This window comes from Colias philodice, chromosome 13 (genome assembly GCF_061535455.1).
Source record: "Colias philodice isolate Cphi_HAF_F1 chromosome 13, ilColPhil1 Martin Lab GWU primary, whole genome shotgun sequence".
Lineage (NCBI taxonomy): Eukaryota > Metazoa > Arthropoda > Insecta > Lepidoptera > Pieridae > Colias > Colias philodice.
Window position 1 is genome coordinate 8,021,155 of NC_143098.1, and position 27,474 is coordinate 8,048,628.

General features: G+C 31.4%; 2 protein-coding genes across 4 annotated transcripts in view; both read right to left on the minus strand.

The window, feature by feature from the left end:
* Positions 1-1,225: 1,225 nt before the first annotated feature.
* LOC149483523 (glutathione hydrolase 1 proenzyme-like) overlaps positions 1,226-27,474 on the minus strand; it is a 35,162-nt gene continuing 8,913 nt past the window's right edge. Inside the window, exons 1-11 of one of the 3 annotated variants that reach the window (XM_089702614.1) lie at positions 24,268-24,387; positions 22,352-22,545; positions 17,571-17,792; positions 11,042-11,262; positions 8,729-8,918; positions 7,124-7,324; positions 3,913-4,162; positions 3,504-3,694; positions 2,823-3,063; positions 2,474-2,587; positions 1,227-1,716 (exon numbers count right to left, since the gene is read on the minus strand). In XM_089702614.1, the coding sequence (XP_089558740.1) occupies positions 1,567-1,716; positions 2,474-2,587; positions 2,823-3,063; positions 3,504-3,694; positions 3,913-4,162; positions 7,124-7,324; positions 8,729-8,918; positions 11,042-11,262; positions 17,571-17,792; positions 22,352-22,458 (1,887 nt within the window). In that variant the 5' untranslated portion in view covers positions 22,459-22,545; positions 24,268-24,387 and the 3' untranslated portion in view covers positions 1,227-1,566. Of the gene's footprint in view, positions 1,717-2,473; positions 2,588-2,822; positions 3,064-3,503; positions 3,695-3,912; positions 4,163-7,123; positions 7,325-8,728; positions 8,919-11,041; positions 11,263-17,570; positions 17,812-18,269; positions 18,418-22,351; positions 22,546-24,267; positions 24,388-27,474 lie in introns of those variants that run through there. The other 2 variants (XM_089702617.1, XM_089702615.1) reach the window with 2 other exon arrangements.
* Positions 15,691-16,395, minus strand: LOC149483524 (nuclear protein 1). The gene has a single exon (XM_089702626.1). The coding sequence runs from the start codon at positions 16,287-16,289 to the stop codon at positions 16,086-16,088; it is 204 nt and encodes a 67-aa protein (XP_089558752.1). The 5' UTR covers positions 16,290-16,395; the 3' UTR covers positions 15,691-16,085.

The following is a 27,474-nucleotide window of genomic DNA, read 5'->3' on the forward strand; positions in this document are numbered from 1 at the left end:
AATAATAGACTAAAAATTATATTGAGCTTATAGTTATAAAACAGATTGATTATAAACTATATAAAGGTACACCGTACATGGAAGGAAAATGAAAGTCATTGTATCATATAAATTTCCATATATTATTATCACTTTAACTTAACTAAATACCTACTAATTGAGAAGTTGGTATCGTATACCAAGGACAATTACCAGAGTAATACTTAAGTATTTAAATTAATACTGTCGTATTATGTATTATTGATGAAACTACTTAATTTAACAATGGGAATGTATAGTGCATCTTTCCTTTACTACCTACATATTATAACGTATTTTGTTTACAATTTTGGACTTGACTTAGGCAACAAACGAATACTTGTTACAATTAATATTTTGTAAATTGGACATTTCCAATAATTAGTGAAATAACTAGGTAATTATACATTATACACTGAGAAATTGTTATATATAGTTCCCAGAGCATGGGTTTGGGGTAGGTATTATTTGTATGGGTATCTATTATTTTGTATATTAACTATGTGTATGTATGTATAATTGTAGTAGGATATTGTTTATAAAATATTAACTACAATATATTCAATTTTTTTATTACGGTGAACCGAGTAGGTAGATTTTTTATAAATAAGCTCAGATCAATGACATTTTATTTTATATACCTAGTTAATAACATTTTGACTTGGTCTACCGTCTAAGTCAGACTCAAGACTTCTTAGAAGAATTAGGTTCCTATTACATTTGTACAGTCAATTACAATAATATAATATTAAACAGATAGGTAAACATAATTATTAACAGATTAACAGAACCGTGTTTAAACTCTTTATACGATAAACGTAATAATAAGATTTAAAGTGAAAACATTGGTATAATTGTCTATCTAAATTCCTTTTTTTACAACTACACTAATTAAAGTATTAGCACAATCTAGATAACGTATTTAGGTTTTAGATTTAAATATCAATTATTTATGTTCTATAGGTAATAATAATAAAAGTGTAAATAAATAACGTGAATTTATAGGACGTAAGTATGGAACACTATATATTATATATACCTATATTATTTTTTACATAATTAGAGCATTTGGTGCATCAACATACATCATAGGTACTAACTAACAGCGATCTACAGTACCTACAGACTACAGTTTCACTCAATTGTCTAGATTTTATTATCTACCTATAAAAATAAATCATAATATTATGATGACAGATTGATAGTTAAGTATCAATCTAGCCAAAAAAATATCGTGTATACTAACGAGCCTAGAGTTAATAAACGTCATTATGGGAGTCATAAAATTGAACAACCAAATATTCATAAAAGATAGGTAGTCATCTGAATTCATTACTTTTAACAATACTGTAATATAAAATCAATTTTCATCAATCATGCTATGACAAAATTGCGGATAAACAATAGCCTATAACATCTATTGTACCTATGTATAAATAGCTATTTGTTAGGTATTAACTAAAGTTCTGTCTTTTCTCTTCCAATAAGATTAAGTAAATGCATTAGGAGCACATCTAACATAAATTCCCTTCATAAGACTAGTTCACGTTAATCCATGCCAGCCACATCGCCGCCTTTTCTAAAGTCAGCGTTCGCGTAAATTGCAGTTTTGTTCCTATAAAGAGCGCAAATAATGGATCCCCTGCCGCGATATCGCACCATTCCGTGACCTTTTGCCCGTAAACCGTTCACGATGTCCTAGAAACAGAATAAAATGTAAATACTTATAAATAATATAATATTATTGTTACCGATGCTAACTATGATCGTACCTAACCCATATAACCTAAAAATGCCGCTTTTGTTTATCGAAATTGATAAACAATGACCGATAACCATTTCTTTGGTATAATTTTGAGTGTAAAATCATCAGCTGGTCTTGGCATAGCTCCAAATTTTATAAACCCGCTAAAAGCTGAAAGCTAGCCCAAATTCCCGAAATAGAGAGCATTAAAAATCTTTGGCCAAAAAGCAAAATTCATATTTTACAAGTGTGTCGATAGAGATGGAAATTTTACTGTAATAAATTATATTTCTCATATACATATTTTTGAATGATTGAACCGAAGATTTTGGCTTCGCTGTAGGGTAGGTAGGATGGAAATAAAATTAAATACATATAATTTCAGCCAAATTGGTTTAATTTTTTGTGTGCGATTATGCAGCAAATATTTTCATACCTATTATTTTTTACGAGCAATGTATGTATATATGTAGAATTATAGTTTGAATTGTAAGTAGGTACACATAGGTACCTATTTTTCCAATATTCCTTTAGTTCCCCAAATTATATAAGAAGATAAATCTTAAAATATGAACTAAAAAAAATATAATTTTTTGGCCAAACAGTTGCAAGTTGCAGCTTGCAAGAAATGATAGTTTATCCAAATAACTTATTTTGAAAGTTTAATAATTAACTAATTTGTGACGTAAATATATTATAATGAAATCTTACCTCTGTCAGTCCATATTCATATTCAGCGTACATCGGGAATATCTGATGGTGGAAGCGAGCTGCGTCGACCGCTTCTTTGATCGTTTGGCCGAACCAAAGTTTGCGCATTGTTACCTGAAGAAACAAGATTTTTATATTTGATTGATTAAATAAACACCTCATAATATATAGTCAAGAGAAAATTATTTCCGTATGGAAGCATACTGATCGTGGAATCAAAACAAAATTTAATCTAATAGAGCAATTTGATGACAGGACGTCGTCGTATTTTTAGTACTTAGTTCCTTCTCATGAGCTCGAACAATAACTGGGGATAAATATAACATATTATATTATTTTGAGGTCTTACCAAAGCAACAGCCGTAGTAATCTTCGTGCCACCAGACGCCCCAATGACCATCTTCGCGTTACCACTTTTATCAACAATCACGCTAGGGCTCATAGACGACAGAGGCCTCTTGCCCGGCGCTATGAAGTTAGCTGGAGATGGCTTGATACCAAAATAGTTGGTAATACCGGGGGAAGAGAAGTCATCCATCACGTTATTCATCACAATGCCCGTACGGTTTGTAGCAAAGCCTGCGCCGAAGCTGTTGAAGGGTTATCATTATTACCAGAAGATGAAAGAAAGGAAGAAATTATTTTTTTTTTAAATTTAATTATTTTTATTGAAGTATATTTAATTAATTACTTATGTACATATTTGCTTTATCACTTTAGAAATATGTCGTTTTAAATGAGCTTATCCATTTTAAAGCTGTCTCTTTGTTACTTTACGAACTTTTATTGGATTTTGAATATTTCACTAACATTAGGTACATAGATGTATTATATGTTCATACTTTTAATGCCCTTATTTTTATGCTCTAATATGTTCATACTTTTGTATGGAATATAGTAAACGTTATTTATTCAACCCATGCAAAAGTTTATAATGTTACAAATAATCTTCGACACAATGATGAGATGAAATTCAGAATCAGAGATTAATAATTACGAACAGGTGCAAGAGTCAAGAATCCACACTTACTAATAATTGATAGAGCTGGTCAAAGACACTGCGTCACCATTGTAACCAATGACCGAAATGTGTGCGGTCCCAGAGTCAGGTTGTTGGTACTCTGTAGCTCCATAGTACGATGAACTGTTACTTGTTGAGGTATCGTTAATTCTGAGACGCATATCTATGCCATACTGAGTGGATGTAACGTTGCTAATGAGCTGAAAGTATATTAGAGAGACAAGGAAATATTTTTTAATGAGAACATATTGTTTTGATGGATATCCATCAACAGTCAGATCTCCAGTTAGGATTAAATATATTTATAAAGCTGTTATAATAATTAATTTTCTTACTTTCAGATACTTCCTAGAGTTGTTGCAAATCGACAATGTTAACAAGCAAAGCATTTTTACAATTTATGTGTTAAAAAAATTACCTCATCCAATTTCAAAAAGTCGACATCACCCAACTTCGTCCGCGTTGCGTACGCATGTTTAAAAGCTTCTAATATTCTGTGATAAGTGAGCACTGTGTTTTCTGTGCTGTTTATACTCTCTGGGCCAAAGTTGTAACCGCTCAAGATGTTTAAAATATTGACCAGGATCACACCACTGCTAGGAGGGGGCGGTGTGAACAGCGTATCACCGTGGTTCAATGGAACTGCTAGTGGCTCTGTTATCTTTGGTCTGAAAAAAAAAACACTAACGTCAGTAAGAAATTCACAATAACTGATAAACTTTATTATTACTTTCATACTAAAAAAACATCGTGTAGATACTCAATCACGTCATAAGTGATTAACTTAGTCAATATAATATATTTTAATTAGTCCGAAATAATAAAATTGGAATCCGGGTACCGAAGTGAATGAAACCGCGGGACAAATCCCGTTTATACATTGTTTACAAAACACTATAAAATTGATAAGATTTGAGAATGAGATCAGGAATTTCTGTAACTATTTAGTATAAGCCCATTAAATTGTCTTGGATTTGTTCCTAATTCTATTTTAAAACTAGGTGACATCTTTACATTTAAACATGGTTTATGCATTTCAAATTTCAAACAAAACTAAAACACATTCAATCCACAATTAAAGCAGATTAATTTTGTTCTTTCTACAAATTATAAATAAAACAACAGAACTGATAAAAACAGTACCTAGGTAATTAATGTTATATTTTCATCTATCAGTTTTTGTTAATCATCAATTCATTAATTAACCTAATTTGGACTGTTTAAACCTTGTACAGCTGTATAGGTACTTATCGGATAACAAAAGAATACAATACAACCTCTATGACAAGGAAGCGGTAACGTTTTAAATTAAAATAATTATTAAATTAACCTATTAGTTAATTGTACAAAAACAATGGCGATTTATATAGAGTGACAATTGTGATATTATTGACTTTTTGGATAAAATCCATTTACATGTCATAAATCCTTTTTAAATATGTGTATTATTATACAAAAATATCTACATTGTTATTACCATTGTACATTGTACATAATATGTACCTAGCTATTATTTTATTGTATCAATGCCGTATTAGGTATTTAGGTGGATAGTTTTTAATAGCTCATTTTGTTTCGTAAACATAACCTTATCTTTATTATGAATTTATGAACATGTAGGTGCATACTTTATCATTTGAGTTATTTCAGTGGTTTCTTGTTTATTTTAATAATAACATTAGTCATAACAACGATTGATAATGAATGTTTATATAGAGAGTTAAATACATTCACATACAGTTTGACGTTTACCATAAAAGTGACTCTAGATAACGATACAGTTTACTAGTTATTATTCTGTGCTCTAGATGCCTTTACCGTTTATTGGAGAAGTATTTAACTTTGTATATTGTATTAAAAATGAAAATACAATGTAGCTTAAAACAGAAAAAAAATGATTTCAAAGTACCTACTATAGGTACCTACAGTTTAAACAATTTAAGTTATGTTTGATACGTTTTTTCACTTAGTATTTTCGTATTTTTCAGGATCTATAATATCCACAGAACTTTTATATGTTCTGTGATAATATCTATAAAAATTAAAAATGTATATAATATAATTATATTTCATACTTAGGTATCAAAAAACAACAATCGTCATGTAAATAATATACCTATATAAAGTTTCTAGAATATGCTAGAGAGTGATGAAATATTCAATAAATATTTCTTGTATTGATGTTATATCTATGATTCATCGTGTTTTCATTTAACTTGGTTTTTATGCTTACTTATTCAGCTGTAATATGTAGGAATTTCATATGAAATTTGTAACTTTATGATAAAATTGTGAAATAAAAGAATAGTTATTGCTCATTCATGTTTTTACTTTTTGATGATGAATAATTTGATTTCTGATAATATAAAACACAATAATAAATAGGTATGTACTATATACGTACCTAACTATATTCTCATTGATTAAGTCTTAATGGCTTAGCATGGATATAATAATTATGCAAGTAAGTAGGTAGTAGGTATTATGCAAGCTAATGATGTAGATATTTTAGGAGAGAATAAAGCGATTCTCAGACTTTGTCAAGAAATATATTTCATGAATAAAATGTAGGTATCTAATCCGTTGGTACTTGCCTCTTGGGACTTAACGTTTCCCTTTTTCCTATATTTGTGAGGTGTGTTAACTGTTAACAAAGAAGGTGTAACGAAATGGTTTGAACGACGAAATGAAGAAAAAAAACTTATCGGCGAGGTATGTGTAACAAAACACATTATATAAGGTCATAAACTTTCCTAAGCGATTTGAAATTACTCACTCGTATTGAAATATGAATTTAATCCGAATCCTGAATTAAATGTTTGTGGACATCATTTTTAACATCTAAATAAATATTAAGATACTAAAATAGGGAATTATTTTTAAATAATGTATCACACAAACGGTGAAAGCTTTTGTTAAAACAGGCGCCGTACTTCCGCAGATATCACTGCAATTTACATCAAGCGCCATGAAATAAGCTCTCTCTTAATTAAATATGAGAAGGTTTATATATTTATATTTCCATTCGCAATTAACAGTACCTAAGACTTTAATAATATAATGTATTTTTTCCATAGTTGTGTAATATTTTAACAGTATTTAATAGCATTTTACCTGATATTTATTGAGCAATTAAGCGTCCCCATAACTTGAGCTTATAAGGAATGTTTTTGACCTACATGGAAATAGCAAAAAATACTGGCTGGCAACCTTTGACATTCCGGTTTTAAGGACGCAAGTCCTTATGGCTTATTATAAACTATTTAGGTATATGATAAGCAGAATATTGTTGAAACATAAATATAACTACGCGCAACTGAACAGAATAGAATTGAAATAAAAACATTTTTCATTTCAATATTTGAAACGACGGGAATTAAGTTGTCGTCGTGTAATGCGAAAAAGCCGGTCTGCAGGTGCGAAGTTAGTGATAAACAAGATGTTTATTCGTTATATAAATGTGTTTATGGAAAACAATGCTGTTCCCAAAGCGTAATCATCTCATGAATCTATTTTATATCCGAATGTAATAGGCAATTGGTTATTATTTATGATGGCAATAGAATATAATAATAGGGCTAGATAAATGACGTAACAAGTCTATTCGAGCACACGAAAAAAATACTTACTGGTAATTTTTAAGATCCTCAGCAGTTATGATACTTCCAACCTCCCGTAAGTCTTCCAAGAAGTCAACAGCCAGGCTTCCATTGTACAATTCATCACCACCGTTTTCTGCTATCCTTTCGAGCGTGTTGCAAAAGGCTTCACTGGGTTTCACGTTTGTTCCAGGTCTGTGAAACTGTTTATCTTTGTTCACATACGTTTTGCTGTGAATAATAAAACATTTTTTAATGCGGTAGTCGAGCAAGGCATGGTTTGAGTCACGTTCGCGCAGCGTAGTCATTAAATGGGTGTAGACAAATAAACAAGAAAAAATAATGCATGTAACCTGATCAAAAACTTACATCCCTTCTGACAAGTTTAGCTTAGGATCTTCTAGCAATTTTTTTACTATAACCATACTTCCCGTACCCGTAGAATAATGACAATGACATGGATACACAAGAACAGGTTATTAGTACTCGAGATATTTATGAGTAGAAAACCTTGATAATATGCTGGCGTTGTCGGTAACTATATGGTGCAAAAATATATTTATTACATTAGCATTATGTACATAGCTATTAAACATCTCGAAGTAAAATCTATCTACATAACATTAACACAATTCTATATACAATCTAATAACGACTGCCTAGAACAATACCTCTATCTTACATTTGAGAGATATTGTCTTACATTCTGTTTTTTGGTGGTAGGTATTTGATATTCCTTATTGACAATGATATTGTATTGGATAGGTATCATGTGACCATTTTATTTCCGGTTTACTGAATAAGGATCAAGCAGACAAATGCGACAAGTTTCAAGGTTCTGCGCTGTTTTTCTGATGCGTAAATAAAACTCGCTTTTATTTTGGCATAAAATAGGTAAAAAAAAAAATCGCAATTCAATATTTGCATACATCGTGCTTGTAATTGCGTAGATTTTTTCTATTATTTTCTCTATGGATAATGTTTCATTACTATGGCTTTTAACATCGTTAAACGTAACACTATACCAATTCATTCAAAATATTTTTATGTCATAATAATTAATAATTATTGTTGGAATGAGCACAAAATACTGATGGTGTGGGCTCACAATTTTTTTGGAGTCAAATATATATCTCTTAGTAACAAAAAGTGGATCTACAAGTAAATATAGTTCATCGAACTCCAATCTTATGCTTTTATCTAGGTTTAATATTGCGATTTGCGAAGCTTCCTGCTTCAGATTCATAAGACGAATAAACAGCTAACTACGAATAGAATGATGTATAATGTAATTGATACGTTGTGGTTGTGAATAGGTTTATAAAGCGTATGAATAATATGTTTAGAGCATAACTATGAAATCATTTCAGTACCGCATACCTACTTTTAATTTGATTTAAGATTTAATCTATAGATACCTATTAAGGTACTACAGCTTTGTTTGGCTATCGGCCATTGAGCCACAAAGTACGGTATGGGTACAATAAATTATGAGCATGAAAATACACCTACCTAGATACTAATAGATAAAGAAATGGGTTTCACTTCGACATACTTGCCAGATATATTATATCATAGATATTTCAAATGTATTATCATTAGATACGCCGAAATGCAATGAATTTTAATTCTTACCTTAAATGTTTATCTTGTTTGATATAAGGCGCGATTTCCAATCCATCGTACAAGGGTTTGGATATAGTGTATCCATATTTACAAAACTCTAAGGTAGGCTTTACAAGGGTCGCCCAGGGCAGTTTGCCCCAGCGTTTGTGAGCTGCCCACATGCCTCGCAGTTCCCCTGGTACTCCCATTGCCAAAGGTCCTGAAAATTTTCTTACATAATTATAATATAAGAAATAATATAATAGCTATGAGATAGGTAATATGTAATAGATGTTCTCTGATCATCAAAATACTTATCTATGTTTTACTGGGTTTTGCCTGGTCTAGATTTTTAGAAAAAAAAAAACTGGTGGAATCTTAATAATTAATATTGATAAATTCTACCCTGATCCATAAAGTCGTTTGATACAATGAGTTTACATTAATATTCAGATATCGTTTTACCTTTAAAATAAATACCTATAAGGCAATCTTGAATATGGTAAGACATTATGGTTAGGTAAACTGTAAAAAAATGATAACTGAATGTGTAGTAAATATAGAAATGCTAAGAAAATAACTGACTATCTGAAGATTACCAACGGACGGTAAAAATTATTATTTTTCTAATTTCGTATGAACGTCTAAATATTATAATGTGTATAATCTTGCTAGCTCAAGAAAATGATAGATGCTTCTCATATCGCTGAAGTCATCACAAAGAAGAGAAACTTGCTCTCATATGAACTCGGTATAAAGTTACTGCAGTCGATTGCCAAACCAGATCGAAGAGAAAGCTTTGGAGAAATTTTACGCAAAATGTTTGCAACATTTGAAACATGCGATATTTATTATATATTTGTGTTTTTATCTTGGAAACTCTGCGAAGCCTCTATATAACAGATAATTTACAAATTACACGGTATAATACCTACATACTTTTCTACCTTCACCTACTCCCAGCTGTTTATTTATTTTTTGTATTGCTTTATTTCTATTATTATCGAATAATCTTTTGTTCATACTGTTATCTGTACACTATTTCATCAAGGTTAAAGGATTTCTATTGAACGCACGAGAACTAATAAATTATACCTCAGCAACAATGTAAAAAAAAATATTTTCAATGTGAGTTGTGACCCGAAGAAGGTACATATCAAGCTCGAATTAATTGATTTTGTAAAGGGTTCAAAATTAAGCTAAAAACATAAACGAATTATCAAATATTCTGGGTTATTATTCCTGCTTTGTGTTGTTGTTTGCTAATCCTGCATTCGACAGCATTGTTAATTTGTTAACAAAGCTATAAAATCGCATGTTAAAAGGAAGGCAATTTTAATTACGAATGATTGTTTCCAACACGAGTAGCCTGAATCACGGTCATCGCCCTGTACTTTACCAGAAAATGATTGTTTCATATATTTTCCTATTGTATTTAACCTGGCAAGCGATAGTTGTTTATTCATATGATATTTATAACAATAAGCAGTAAATGAATATTATGATAACCTGATTAGATTACACATGTAGTAGGTAATCGTTATTCACTCGCACTGTTTAAAATATAATAATACTCAGTAATTAATGAATGGTAATCTACTTCACCAATGTGGTTTTGGGAAAACACTGAAAGCAAATAAACAAAGCTGACGCCTATTCATTTTGTTTTTTCACAAATGGATGTGACTAATCTCTTTTCTTGATATAACTAATTAATATCATTATATGAGTAAATTCAAACAAAAGTGTCGTTGTTCTTAATGCTTCTTTAGACAAAATATATAAATATACCTACATAGTTTTATTTCAGTCTTTAGTATAAGCAATTCCTGTTATTATATTATTAATAAGTCATAATTCATTCATTATTATATAACTAGTTATTATAAGTATCGACTGCTTCGTTTCAAAGTTAGAAACATTTCTATTTTGAAATGCTATGACCCCGATCCCGCGTAGCAACCGAAATAGAATTAATTTATTTAAATACAAATACAGATGTTTTGTTGTAAAATAATCCTTCCATAAACATTTCCATAACATGAATTATTTTGGATGCTAATAAGTAATAACTAACTTAACTAAGCTTACAATAAAACTAATAAAAAAATGAATACCTTATGAACACAAATAGATACCAAATAGGTACATTTATTATGATCAAAACAAATAATTGTCGATGTGGCAAAATTTTTAAATTATGATATAGGTACATATTTTATTGAACTATTTACAGTTCGTTGAAGACGATGAGACCACTACGGCACTATCGAACAAAAATATTCTCGATGCTTCTAGAAGAGCTTGTTATTTGTTCTAGATTAGATACTCCTTAGTCCTTACCTTTAGTTGCCTTCTCGTAGTTTCCATGGAACATGTCCTGCGTGGCAGCGGCTGGTGCCTTTTCCCTTGCTATCACAGTATATGCTTTCTCCTCTTCTTTAATGTACACAGTCATGAAGAAGCCTCCTCCCAAGCCCATGCTCTGCTGGTTTAGAAGACCGTTGCAGAACATGGCCGCTATGGTCGCGTCCACAGCGGACCCATTTATTGAAAGTATGTGCCTGTTGAAAATTTTATTTTTTAGGTTTAATAATTTGGGTTAATTATGATTGGATTCTACGGGCTAAAAGATATTTTGTTCTTTAATCCAAGTATGCATACGCGATCGAGAATTTTATTAAATTTCAACTACTTATATTGAATATACCTATTTATGTATTTCTGCCAATTTATTTATATAATTATTATTTCAATCTATATCTTATTTATATAATTATTATTTCAAACTATGATGCAAGAGCCGCAGCGTCATCATGTACGTCACCCAGCTGTAGGAGGATAAAATATTTCGTCATTCTAATGAACCACGTAATTATGAGTATTGGCTGTAAAGATACATAACAAGAAATGTTTTTGTTTTGCTACTGTGATTCTAATTTATCGTTATTCATAAAAAATCTTTAGTCAGTTTCACCAAAAGGTGATAATTTTGAAAAAAAAAACTTTTTTAAACTATATACACTGAAGGTATGCACTATGAATTAATGCTACTCAAGAAATTTGGTTTTATTATTCTGTGTGATTATATATATATGCATTCAAGGAAGGCAGGTAATTTATAAGAGGTAAATAGGTAATCAATTAAGTTTAAAAACGTCAAATTAAATGAGGTAGGTAGGTATGTAGCTAATCTCTGAAATGCGAGTAGATACAAGCATAGATAAGTTTGTTATTGTTTTTTGTTTTCTTATTGATAAGAACTTACAATAATAATGAACAATAACAATGCTTTAACATCTACGCATACGTACCTATATAGGTACCTACTATAATATACAGGGTGTCCCAAAAAGTAGTGATGAACGAAAGCTGGGAGGTAGAAGACCAAGAGGGCTATCCGAATCACCCCCATGTGTGTTATGCGATTTTTCGTATTTTCGGAGTTATTACATTTTTTTCAATTTTTCATCTATCGCCGAGTACGATGAGATTTTTATTTATGGTAACGTGAATTATTGCGCTAGATGCTTGATTTTTTTTGTGTGCTAAGCTGAAAGATAGGCCAATTCAGTATGGTAACATTTACTATCGTTAGATCTTCGAATGGAATAAAAAAAAGAATTAAATGCCAAGAAAGATAAAATTACCCAGTATGTTCATAACTTCAAGGGCCCATAAAAAAATAAAATCACATAAAAAAGGTTTTCCATTTGGCTTTTAAAAACTTGCTCTATCGATCAGGTAGCTACCCTAAAAATTTCATTTTATTATTCTGAAGGCTTCAATCGAAAAATTGAAATCTAAATGTGGTAAGTGCAAAATTTTTATTAACATGATGATCATTAAAACCAATAAATAGGTGTTTAATTACCAGAATTTTTTTAAATAGCCCCGCTGTTGCTCAGTGCAAGTGCGACATCACCGTAAAAAGTTGTCTTTTAAATGTCTGAATGCTTTTTTATCATTTTTAATGGTTTCTTCTGCTACTATGAATTTCCGGGTTATTTCGTCCAAATTGGGGCATTCTCTCAAGTAGCCGAAGTCTTTTTAGTATCCCCATTGAAACAAATCAATGGGGTTTAGGTCGAGGGACCGTGGAGGCTAGGCTTTAAAGCAGGCGTCACCGGCGCATGCGCAGGCTGCAACGACCAATCCATCTTTCAGGGTATTTTTGCGCTTTAGCCTGGCCTCCACGGTCTCCGGACATAAACCCTATTGAATTTTTTCCGTGGGGATACTACAAAGACGAGAGACTGCCACAATTTGGACGAAATAACCCGGAAATTCATAGTAGCAGAAGAAACCATTAAAAATGATAAAAGAGCATTCAGACATTAAAAAGACAACTTTTTACGGTGATGTCGCACTTGCATTGAGCAACAGCGGGGCTATTTAAAAAAAAAAATCATTTTTAAACACCTATTTATTGGTTTTAATGATCATCATGTTACTAAAAATTTTGCACTTACCACATTTAGATTTCAATTTTTCGATTGAAGCCTTCAGAATAATAAAATGAAATTTTTAGGGTAGCTACCTGATCGATAGAGCAAGTTTTTAAAAGCCAAATGGAAAACCTTTTTTGTGTGATTTTATTTTTTTATGGGCCCTTGAAGTTATGAACATACTGGGTAATTTTATCTTTCTTGGCATTTAATTCTTTTTTTTATTCCATTCGAAGATCTAACGATAGTAAATGTTACCATACTGAATTGGCCTATCTTTCAGCTTAGCACACAAAAAAAATCAAGCATCTAGCGCAATAATTCACGTCACCATAAATAAAAATCTCATCGTACTCGGCGATAGATGAAAAATTGAAAAAAATGTAATAACTCCGAAAATACGAAAAATCGCATAACACACATGGGGGTGATTCGGATAGCCCTCTAAGTCCTCTACCTCCCAGCTTCAGTATATCACTACTTTTTGGGACACCCTGTATATAAATGATTATTTTAGGTATTTCAACATACCTTTAAATTGTTATCTAATAAATGGCCAGAATATGGTATTATACAATAACAACAATGTCACGTGATGTACAATGTTTCAATCACAGGTTTCAATGCAGATATTGTTTGCCAAATAAAATCTAAAAATAAGTCTCGGTCACTGATCACCTGTCGTTAACGGTTAATCAGTAAATAATGAAATTTTACGCTGCATAGAAATATTACTTACTACATTTAAAAAAAGCATTTGAGTGCTTATTATATACAGGGTGTCCCAGTGTTGGTATACTAAGCTCAAAGGAGGTTATAGTTTTGCATACGCTGAGTACGTAAAAAATACTTAAAAAATTCCAGACGCATTTTTTTTTCAAATAGATGAAATCTTAAAACTCTATGTGTACACCCATAGCAAGCAACCCGCCCATTTTTGCCACCAGCACGTGAGCTATCGTTTAAGATTATGTTTTCATAGACAAAATGCTCACATTAGAGAAGCGGTATATATGCCGGCTGCGCGAAGCTAGAGAAGAAAACATGGATTTTCAGGAAAAAATTATCAAAAATTTTTTAACGTAATTTTGTTGTTTATGTATTTTTTACATGATCAGTGTATGCAAAACTACATGTTCCTTCGCGCTTAGTATACCAATAGTGGGACACCCTGTATAAATATGCTTAGGTATAACAAGTAAAAACTACAAAATCATATTTTATCAAATTAAATTACATTTTAGGGTACGTTCTAAATGAATTCACAATTAGGTACCCTTTCGTTATTTAACTATTTACTTATGGTTTTAAAATAAATCTTGTTAAAAAGATCTAATGCTGCATCTAGTAAGGTTTCCACAACATGTGATTCCTATACGACATAATAACTCGTTCACGTTAGTATTGTCCAAGATTAATAAAATTATAGATCTAGATCTCCTAAATAGTTAGTTAGGTACGTAAGTAGGTGGTTTTAGGAGAAACATTAGCCACATCAGTTGACAGTTCTATAATAATAACTAGCGGTCCGCCCCGGCTTCGCCCGTGGTACATGTTTACGTTTTCTCTACATAAGAACCATCCTCGTACTTCAAGGAATATAATAAAAAAAAGAATTATCGAAATCGGTTCAGCCGTTCTCGAGTTATGCGCTTACCAACACATTTTGCGATTCATTTTTATTTATAAGAAGATTAGGAGTTTCGTTTGTTCTGTGGAAAATCTAAAGTTTATTAACATAACCTACCCTTTAATAAAAAAACAAATTTGTATTTGAATTATCTGTTGTTTGAATGGTAAAAATGTTATTCTTTCAATGCGGACCTTTCACAATGGGATTGAATAATTTAATTATCTAGTCAACATAAATTATAAGGTACTAGTGGTCTGCCCCGGCTTCGCCCGTGGTACCTACATGTCTAAACTATCCTATCTCTCAAGTTGGATCGAACTGCACATGGTGTACGAATTTTATTATAATCGGTTAAGTGGTTTAGGTGTCTATTGAGGACAAACATTGTGACACGAGATTTATATATATAACTAAGGTTTGGAAAAACTTAAATTTAATTCAACATTTCTCAGAAAAAAATTTAAATTTAATTCAACATTTCTTAGACGAATGATTTACCTATGTGCTGTTGGAAAAAAAGGTCCAAGTGACAATTTTTTAGTACCAACACACTACATACATATTTAAGTAGGTAAAAAGGTAGGTTTTCTAAGTACATAAGTAACTAGGTATATGAAAGAAGATTGATTACCTAAAGTATTAAAATGGAATTATTCATTAATAATATATTTTGAATAATACTTTATCAGAGAGTAGGATAGCTCTAAGAACTAATTAAAAACCTCTCGCAGTTTCAAATCGCAGAAAAGTCGATATTGGTAAGCGAGGTCACGTTGTCTGTATTTCAAGGTTGTTTTTGTATGTAAACAGCGACTGCGTACTGCGTAGGCAGATCGACTCATAGCTAATGACCTCGCGATATAAGTCACGTACAAAACAAAAACATTTGGTCGATAATAATACAACAGATATATTTTTGTATAGTTTTATTAGACTTACATTACAGTAGTTTTAGATCATCGAAACGATAAAATAACGTAATAAATCTAACTAGAAATAATAACACAGCAATTTTGAGCTTTATAACAAGCCCATTGGGTTGAGATCAGTCGTTGGAACGGTGTTGTGTTCATTGTAGGATGAAATCCCGGTGCACGAAGCTAAGTGCGGCGGCTCCGCCATCTTACACTTGCATTATAATGTGCAAAATAAAGGTCCTGAGAAAGCATTATTCGCTCGGAGTGTCCCACTGATCTCAGTGACGAGCTCCCCGAAATCGTTTCGGGTTTTCGCCATAACGTCCTCCTTCCGCTTGGCAAATCAGCAATCCTTTTCCACGCCATAGTCTTTTCTTATTTTAACGCATCTAATGCTTATTAGCAGCCTTCTTATTGTTCTCGGTGTTAACCAATTTTGTAACGATCTTTCTCGAATGTCCTGATGGATCGAAGTGGTTGGTGTGCTCGCTCACCTCTTTCTTTGTACGCTGCTTGCCACTGTGACCGGAGAAAATGTGCTTGTCGTGGTCGAAGTTGTAGTAGTCGTACTCATCAAAGAAAGCCTCAGACATATTTAAAATTTATTTCTTCACAGTAAAATTCACACGTAATTTATAGCGCTGACAATGTCACCGTAGATTTCGCTTCAACAAAATGTCTGTCTGCAGTACCGGCGCGTCGCTTTTATAGACTGCTCGAGACACGTCACTGACCGCATGCGCGTCGATAAGTCTCGAAGTGTGATTGGTTGGACTTGAGCCGCGCCGGTTCAACACAAGTGAAATTGTATATGTGTTTGTAAGCCGGTTAATGATACCCAAATGATACCATACCGTTATTGACTTTTCACGCGAAATTATGCAACGATTAAAAAGAAAAAGAACAAAAGAAAATTTTGCTATAGGTTTAATATTAAATGAGATCAACCAAGAAATTCAAGTCTTAAAGAACTTTTCAATATAAGACGTAGTTAATTTGGTTTTAGATATAACTAATTAAGTCTTTCTTAGAAAACTTTGCACTTTCTAATAGGTACTTGAATTACATCATAAATTAATGATGTACCTACACAATATAAAACAAGTTTATAATACGAAAAAAAACTCCACCAGGTAGGTAGTTACTTTCCGCAAAGATTCATTATCAAGATTTTTTTGTGATGTATTAGATAAAACAAACACAGTAACTTATTACCCCACGACAATACTTTATTTTTTCTTAGAAATTGTGGAAAAATCTCGAAGATGGTAACATTACGTGCACACATACAAATCCATTGTAAACGTAGACAGAGAAACCAATTGTAAATGACACATTTGTGTTTACCTGTGTAAAATATAAACAAAGTGCAGACTGCATTCACATCACGCTTGCAATATTAAACGTGACCTTTTTTTACTGATTATAATTGTTTCAATGAAAAATTTATATTATTCGTTTTCTTGACTTTGTTTGATATTCAGTAATTTATAAGAATGTTTCGTATAAATTTGTAAAACAAGAAACAAATCTATTAGCGCTATCTCTTGGCGAGTAGCTACATTAACATAAGAACGTACGAACTACGATGTTGCTCAAACTTTATTTTATTTTATTATTTTATTTTTTTTGTGGATGTTTACACAATTATTTGATGTTTTACATTTTCAAATCAATTGATATGTTTTGGGGGTTAAATATTACATATTAACATATTGACTATATTTACTTCTCATGAACCTAAAGATTATTATCTTGCAGACACTATAGGCAATTTTACATCGCCTTTCGCGCCGAATTATATGATTAATGCTTGATATATTCTGGAAATAACTTTGGTACAAATAATACATTGAATGACAATTTAGACTCACCTGCCAATATCTGAACAATGCGGCGCATCTGTGCACACAGCTGCTCGTTTGAAGGTGTGCAGCCATGATGGTGAAGGTGGTAGGGGCTCCACAGGGTCTGGTGGTTCAGCTAGCTTTCTGTTCTTGTAATCAGCGCGTCCAATAAAATAGCCACTTAATGCTGAGAGTATGATCACCGTCACCAAGCCAGCGATCACTAATTTGGTCTTCAATTTTGTAGGCCTGTTAACAATATTATTATGTTAATGCCATCTAATAATGAGTTTTTAAATCTAATGTAAATTCGGAAATTATATTTAAAAAAAATCGTTTAATCCTTCATTCATAGATATCGTACTAAAATAATTGAACACGCTTAAAATTAATAGAGATAATCAGATAAATTTATTCAATTTTTTTATTTATTCTTTCAGTCTACAAATACCTAAAACTGTCTTTTGGACCATTTGTTTAGGACTTTAATATTATACTTAGTTCATTTAATATATATATATATTTTAGAATACAGTTTTTTACGAAATGTGTACCTACCTATTAGAAACAATGTTTCAAATCGTAATGATCTTTATTTATATTAACCTTAGTTATGAAATTGAAACCATAAGGATAAATATTTACCACGCAACAGCTAATAAACCAAACATACGGTTTCCAGTTAACAACATTTATCCTTTACTTACTTAGATGGATAATGGTCATGGCTAAAATTCCCTTGCAATATTGCAAATCTATTAATAGGTGACACCAATCGAATTGTGTCAATAGGAACCTCATCAGCATGAGTGCTTATGAAATGCCGCCTATGCAGTCCATTACGAAAGGAATGCTCCATGGTTTTATGCACCACTACTGTGTACCAAAGGGCAGGTAAGAAACATAGCGGCCTCACACCCCTAAACGACAATATCGACAGGTAGTTATAAAAAGTGTATACCGGTGAATTTTATTGGTTATCAACTGACGGAGGGCCTGAAGAACTGTCAAAATACATAAGTTGCATGATATAATGCAGTGAACTTGCCCGCAGGTTCGGGATCGATCGTTCAAACAGCTGTTCAAGACGGTGACTTTCAGTTGGTCTAATATGACGATAGATGGCGAGAACTACCCATGCGCTATTTATCATTGTGGTCTATTATATTTATACTCAGTAATTTTCATGAATAGATAAATATAATAACGCCTATGTATATGTTTATTTTATTATGAAAGAAATGTTTGCTTCTCAACATTGAAAGGCGTTATAAATTTACAGAAGTTCCATAAAATACTACGAGATGTCACTAGTCTTAAAAGAATTTGTATGTATGTAATTGTTTTAAATTCATTCGATAAACGCGAAAAAAAAATTTTTATACTTACTTAATTTTCATCAGAACTTTATTTAAAAATAAATTGAATGGTTTCCGCCCAAAAATTACAAAAAATATGCTTTATTTACCCTAGAACGAAATAAAAGGGTATACTTATTATGTACATAGCTATGTATATTTACTATAACCTATAATAACTAATAAGTATAGTACAAAATTAGTTTATAGATATAATTGTGTTGATTTTACGAATGACTATGGATGTATGGATGTTTGTTACTCTTTCACGTAAAAACTACTAAACCGATTACAATGAAATTTAGCACACATATAGAGGGTAACTTGGATTAACACATAGGATAGGTTTTATCCCGGAAATCCCACGGGAACGGGAACTATGCGGGTTTATCTTTGAAAATGCGGGCGAAGCCGCGGGCGGAAAGCTAGTATCTATCTAATTCTCGAATAAAACCTCCCAGTATGAGATAATTAAATCGTGATAACTATGAGACATGCCGTATCATCAGAAAACCTTGTTTATTTAAGAGCCACGTAGCGATGCATATGATCAAAGCGGTAATCAGCAGATAAGATCGAAATGATAAAAAAATATTTTGTGTCATTATTTAGTAGCGTTATTTAATATTGTATTAGGTTTTGAATGTGTTTTTTTTCATGAAATAGAATATATATAAAAATAAATGTTTGTCTGTGTATGCCTGATATCTCTTATCTTATCTTATATATGTATTATAAAATTCTCGTGTCACAATGTTAGTCTGCATACTCCTCCGAAACGGGTGGACCGATTCTCATGAAATTTTCTGTGCATATCGGGTAAGTCTGAGAATCGGCCAACATCTATTTTTTCATATGTACCACGGGCGAAGCCGGGGCGGACCGCTAGTAATAAATAAGTTTTTTCTTGAGCAGTGTTGTGCAAGTAGGTACCCACGAGTTGGTGCGATCAATCTTCGACAATGTACCACAGGTCGGAAGCGGGAGTGCACAGCTAGTTTAAAATAAAATATTTCTTTTTATGAAATAAAAAGTTACTTACATAAGTTGACTTTTTAGTAATTATTTGTAGTCTCTCATAATTATTACACAGCAATGTTTGGTTCATTTAGGCACGATTTATCCTTAGTAATAACAAATAAATACCTAATCTAAATATTTTACAAGATTTGGGCTATTAGGAAAACGACAAGTATTCTTCAGATGTAATAGAGCTACTATAATATTATAAAGAAAAAGTAATACTTTATCACGAAAAAAATCCCCTCTCGCCCCCCCCCCCCCTAACGCCGGCACTGATTAGAGGAAATATGAAGTTGCTTGTAATCTAAAATAGGATAAATATTTTAGCTAATAATCAAAATGTAATCACGTATTCAAACCCATTTCTTTGGTCAATAGAACGTGTTACATAAAAAACATATATAAACTTAAAACAGGATTTTAATTTAAATACAAGCACAATAATTAGAACTTAAATCACAGAAGTTTACATTGCCTCGTATCTGCATTAAACTTTAATTGCGTTTTCATCCTAATAAACGCGAAAGTTTGTACTGAATGTACCTACCTATGGATGTTCTCTTTCTTGTTACTCTTTGGTGTCTAAATCAGATGATCGGATCCGTATGAAATTTGGTAAACAGATAGTCATCACTACATAGTATAAAACAGTCGCTTTCTCTGTCCCTATGTCCCTTTGTATGCTTAAATCTTAAAACTACGCAACGGATTTTGATGCGTTTTTTTTTATAGATAGAGTGATCCAAGAGGAAGGTTTTTAGTATATAATTTATTAGGTTTTAGACAAAGCGGGCGAAGCCGCGGGTGGTAAGCTAGTAGATTATAATCTGGATTAGCACTAAAACGTTATTATACTACCCTTTACGCGGGTACCACATGCACATCCGCGGGCTCAGTTAGTTACTATATGTAGTTAGTAAAAACTAAAAAGCGTAATATTTTTTAAAATCTCTAGCGACTACTTTTATTCGCATTAATTTTTTGCTCATTAATAACTATCCCATTTCCTCATTCCTACAACAGTTGCGGAAATGTAACTGATTGATTTATATCCATGTCACATATCTATATATGTCGTGAGCATGTAAGAAAGTTTACGAGAAGGGCGAATGACACCTGTTCTTGAGAAAAAGTAAAATAAATTCAAGGAAAATCGTGATAAAAAGCGATAGCAATTGAACCAATACAAATAATATATTTTCTATTGTGTCTGTGATTCCGGGGGCTGAGGCATTAATGCATATTAATTATTATCAAATATTCTTTTAAACGACGTATTCTTCTATACGGTACTTCTATACCTACTGAAATAATATTATAAGAGGATTTTTTTTTTGTATTTTCTTTAACGCAAATGGAAATTGAATTTTTAAAATGCGGAGCAAGCTACCTAGTTATTTAAAGTCCTTGGTTTTGAATTTAATTCATATTAAAATAATGTCCAGGAACTATAATTAACACGATAACGTTTATCGATAACGTTTATCGATATTTTGCTTGCTAAATTTAAATGCTTGTGTGTGATTTCAATATGATTGACATGATCGATTACAGTTAGTATATTATAGTATTCTGGAAACACATGGATAGAATACTTTTCCCTCATCGCGATAGGTAATTTCACTGAGATTAGAATATTTATTATATAATAATATTTGTAAATGTTTTAAGTGAAGTTTTTACAACCTACCATGTTATTTGGATGCGATAAATGTGACTTTTGTATTTATATCTTAAATTTATAACAACAGACATTGGAAGCTACTCAAAACTTTACCTTTTTTTTAAATAACTCGCCAATGTGCTCGCCACAGACCATAGTAGGTATAATCCATACTAATATTATAAATGCGAAAGTAACTCTGTCTGTCTGTCTGTTACTCAATCACGCCTAAACTACTGAACCAATTTGCATGAAATTTGGTATGGAGATATTTTGATACCCGAGAAAGGACATAGGCTACTTTTTATTGCGAAATATGTACCACGGGCGAAGCCGGAGCGAACCGCTAGTTATTTATATTTATACTATGCGTCTTGTATGCGTCTATCCAAAAATATTTGTCAAAGCATAATTAAATTCACGTTATCACATAATAATATACATAATTCCAGATGAATGGTCAATGATTATAATTTTAATTTATTTAAAAGTATATGTATATACAGCAGTTTTGTTCTATCGTTTACATTTTCTAAAATATAATGTTTACATAAAAATAAACGTTTTCATACTTTTCACATTTACGTAAAATAATATTTCTCTATCAGGCAAAGACTACGTAGCTAATTTTCGTGAAATTGATATCCTACTTGATGCCTACTTGATATGGGGTATTAAAACAATTTGTAATTAATAAATAAACATATAACTAAAACATAATTTTTAGATATAAAATTGCAAACATAAATAAAAAGCGCACCAACCTTTCTCTGTCCGATTCGGGTACCCTAATTAGAACATGCCGGCTCTTTCTTCTAGCACCATTAGCGTTTTTTAACGAACTTTGCCTCAACAACTGTCTGTCGCACATTCTGCACTATTTAATTCACGTCCGTATTAATTAGTCGAACCTTCGCAATGGGAAGTTAGCGCGGCAGTGATACAGCGTGCGTGAAAACTGTTAACGCATATAATATTACTATTCGACCTCAGCAAACGTCACTAAGGCTCCTTGGATGATATAATACGTATATAATATAGCAAACAGGTTGGGGAAGTAAATCGCGATTTGTTATCGCCGTTTTGGCGCAAGTAATAATGGAGCGAATTGATTAGTTTGCGTCAGAGTTACTAAGTGTCGTGTTATATTTTGTAAAAGATTTTGTGATATTTCAAGGCCTTAAAATGTTATAGATGTTTATAATTATTATCAGCTTGCTTTGATTAACTTTTTATAGATAATCAATGCACTTTGCGTCATGCGTGTGAGTCTAATCTAAAAGGACACTCATTTGTTGTTTACACTTTACAGAAGTAATTTTCAAAATTAATTATTATAATGTACCTAAGTGGATAGGTACTATAAAATATACACTTCCTTTTAGATGTAGGTACTTATAGATGGATACAGTTCCACGTTGGTTGTGTAAGTATTATATTTCTTACTCTACTAAAAGCTACATTTTTATTTTTTGTATTAATATTAAGAAAACAAATATGTAAAGGGCTTCAAATTATTCCTTTACGTTTACAAAATTCCTTATAGCATCCATGTTTATCAAGCGAATGTTTCCAGAAATAATATTATTACCATAAATAAAAAAGATATAAGATATGGATACATAATTATCGAGATAAAACGATAATATTCATATCAATTTAATTTATATGTTATTATGAAGCACATCCATTATTTGTGAATACAAAGGGCATTTGTTATGCTATCCTCTAATATTCTGTGAATGCGTTAACGGTTAACTCTATAGGTACATGCTTGTTAATTTATTCACCAGTTATAATGATTATAATATTATTAAATATTTGTTTATTTCGTCAATGTTATGGTAGTATCACAGTATTACAATATTATTTTCCTATATTATAATACTGTGGTAGTATTAAGTATTTAGATTAGAAATAACTTAAATATTTTTATATCTTTAAAATAAGTACGTAAAATATTCTACTGAATTATTATATTGTACAAATTGTTATAATCTGTGACAGCTACCATAAGCAACTACTGAAACCTGAGACTGAAACCTTATTTCAAAGATTGATTAATTATTGAAGGTAGGTTCTAAAAATTATTTTCATTTACCGTCTTTAATAAATATTGTGATTATGTATACGTAATATTGTGATTATGTCGTAGATTGGTAAATTGTAAATATCGGATATGTAATACGGTACCAGGAGATCACGGCTCCTGATTTCCCAAAGGATTATGACACTGAAGCAATCTGATCGACTGCACGCGCTGTTCATGGGAGCAAGCTAAATCTTCAAAATATGATCTTAGGTATGTGATCACTTTTATTTGACTTATGTAGTCCTGGTACCGATCGTGTAATATAATAGAGAAATTAAATTTTCGTACCTGTAACTATGTACCTACTTAATATTTTTTTTCTTTTTATTGTAAGAACACCTAAAAAATTAAAAACAATGTATGTTATTGATTCATAAGGTCATGTTAACCAAAATTTTGTGTGTATCTAACCTTGATATTCCAACGTTAGCACAAATATGTTAATGGTGTAAAATAAAAACGTAACTACCTACCTATAACGACAAATGCTTCCACGCTAACGAATATCGTAAATATCTTTTGAAATATTTTCTAACATTTGTTTTATTGATTTCATAAAATTTATGTAAACTATTATTATGTTATCACCTATTTTTGATGATTTATGGGAATAATATCAGCTTTAGGCTTTAGCACACTTGCATTTCACTATTCGGAACCTAGTGTTATCACTTTGATACGACACATCAGATTGAAATATAAATCGTAACTGATTTATTTGCCCACTAGAAATTGTTTAAAGCCTTTTGACTTGACCACACTTACGGCGGTTCCAGACGATGCTCGCGAATATAGTATCTTATAATGAGATATAAAATTGAGGGACATATCCGTGCAATTTTTTACTTTATGTCTTTCATGCAAATGCTGTTTTTATTTGTGAAATCTTGTGCAAACCAGTCTATGCTTTCGGATTATCTAACGCAGAATTCTGACTAATCCCTATGTATACAGATTAATCTCAATATGCTTTGTCATGATTGTTTAAATATTATTAAGGGTAATCACTAACAAATGTGAAAATCACAGACTAATAATAATATACTACGTATACAAGTGAAAATCATTGTCCAACAATTTGAGTAAAAACTGCTTTAAAAAGGGATATATTTTTTCTCAACTTAAATTTTTCTACCAGAGACTTTCCATTAAATTAAATTAAATTAAATTACTTTCCTTCATCAAAATGATAATAATTTTTTAACAAAATCGCTTTCGAATTGTCAGAACATGACAAAATTTAAATGGTACCAGCCGGAATGCTGAAAAGAAACTTTGAAGGGGTTAACCAACATAATGATATTTAGATAATAACAGTCAATTTGAAAACCTCCTACTTTTTGGAACTCGGTTTAATGGGGGAAAATAATACAACCGTAAAACTAGTTTAAATTGAACCGTTAAAGTACTCAAAAATATTTCAATTTACAGCATTTAAGTGAGAAGGCATATAAGTAGGGGTATAGAACAAAATTTCATCGTCTTTCATTCTACAAAAAGTCAAAAACTATCAAAAATAAATAATTTCCTGCATACTGTAGCTACTGGTCTCATAAAATTACTATAACATCTTGGATTAAAACTTTGAAAGTTGATGTTTGTAATAAGGATTACAGGATCACGAAAAACAATTGGATTTGCTAAAACTTCGGTCACAGAAAGTTTTTAAATTGGATCAACACTTTCCTATGTGAAAAGTATTGTAAGACTTACTGTTTTATATTTTATTTTTAACATTGATTCGATAGATATTTATTTTAATAGATTTTATTTGAAAATATTTAATATTATATCCATAGTCATGCATGGAATTGCAAAACTTGCATAAAATCCTAACAATTCTTAGATTGTGGAATATAATTATGGCGAAATAATATATATTATTTTATATCTACTCCTTGATAACATAAAAAGTAGTTATTTCTAAGAAGTTGTGATAATAATACTGTATGAATAGGTAATAGGTAATTAACTCTATGATCAACAATGATTAACACGTTGACTGCGGCACAGATATATTTGTACTTTCCATTACTGCGTTACGGGTCGTTTTAAACCTTGTCCTATACCAGACATTGTGGCGGCACGAGGCATATTAAACCCCACCGCCCGTAGGAGATCAAAATCCTTTTTTTGGCGCCAAATAAGACAAAGTGTGCGGCTTTTGTCGTGATTATTATTAACAATGAGTTCATTAACCTAAATCTACCGCCGCCCGTGGTTAGATTAGTTAGTTTAGATTCTATGGGTAAAATAAAATGTGGGGTCTGATGTACCCCATACCGCACTGAACGATAGCAGTTTTTCATATAATTTAGTGATGGGAAAAGAAATATCGACTTTATTTAATTGTATTTATTTATCAAACTTATGGATGTTTTTCATTAAAACAGGCCAAGCAATAATATGTTTTCAGATTTCAGATTTTAGAGTTTCACCACCCGGTTTTTCTTCATCTTCCTCCTTGATTAACTTTTTTCGGCAACGTTTCGACATAATCGGCAGCAGTCGTAATTCGTCGCGTGCTCAGTCTCGAATGTGTTGCACAACACTAACCGCGTGAAGCTAGCTTAGGGTGCGGTACGAGGTTCGCGGGGTACGAGGTGTTCGCAACCTCGTTCCGCACTGTGTTAGAATTTTCATTAGTTCAGTGCGGCACGAGGTCTAAGAAACCCGGTATTAAGGTTGGTATACCATTGAACTAGGAATCAATAGCACATCTCAGATATATAGATATCACTTTCCTACACTGAACCAGATGGCAGTTATGCCTCCCGCACGACAGAGAAGTTTAAGTTTTTTCCTACCGCTATAACGACGAGACACGGACAGGGTGTTTCAAGCCCTGTTTCGCAGTTAACGTGTTAAAGTGTTTTTTGATGTGACGTTTGTATCCAATTATTTTTTGTGAGACATTCATATATTCAATATAATATTAAATTCTATTTCTTTATGGTTGAGACTGCATAATTCCATTAATTAAATATTCCATAAATTAAATTTGAAATACAAAAATAAACTGTTTCATGTGGTTTCATGTATTAAATATTTATAAATACTTTGGTTACGGTCTATTTTCTCTATGTATAAACTCATTTAATCCAGTGGTTGTATGCATAGATCAAGTTTAACTTTTTTATTTATATTAGGTACAATTACTATTTTCGATTGTCAGGCAGAAATCGCTTACAGATTTATTTACTTTACAGATCGTTTCTAGACTAGGTACATCAATCAATAAAAATTAATTAATGTCGGCGTCCTTAATGTAAATATAAATTTTAATTTTAATACCTACCACTTATCACATTTTACTTTTAGGTAAATACCTAAAAGTAAAATGTGATATCGAAACTGTATGAAATATTGACAGATTATAAATATAATCTGTCAATATTTCATACAGTAATAGCCATACACGAATAGCCATTTATTTCATCCGTACCGGTCTTGGTACCGGTAGGTAATTGACAAAAATTCACGTGTGATTTTACAAGGAGATAGGATTAGTTTATAAGAGTCAAGATATACATATTTGCTAAAAAATAATAATAGGAGTGAATAATTAACATTGAAAAAACGTGTTAAAAATACACATAATATTATCTGAATCTGTGATGTTTATTTGAGTAGTTTCTATTAATAGAGTTAATAATAAAAAGTGAGATAAAATTTATGAAGATTAGTAAGTAGTTAAATAAAAATATCATCACAGTTTGTTTAAATTGAAAATGTTGTATATTCATAAAATTGTGATAATTCAAAATCACAGTTTATTCTAATCATACAAACAAC

Excerpts from the sequence above, each read along its gene's own strand:
- LOC149483524 (XM_089702626.1), bottom strand. The coding sequence starts at position 16,289 with ATGTCTGAGGCTTTCTTTGATGAGTACGACTACTACAACTTCGACCAC.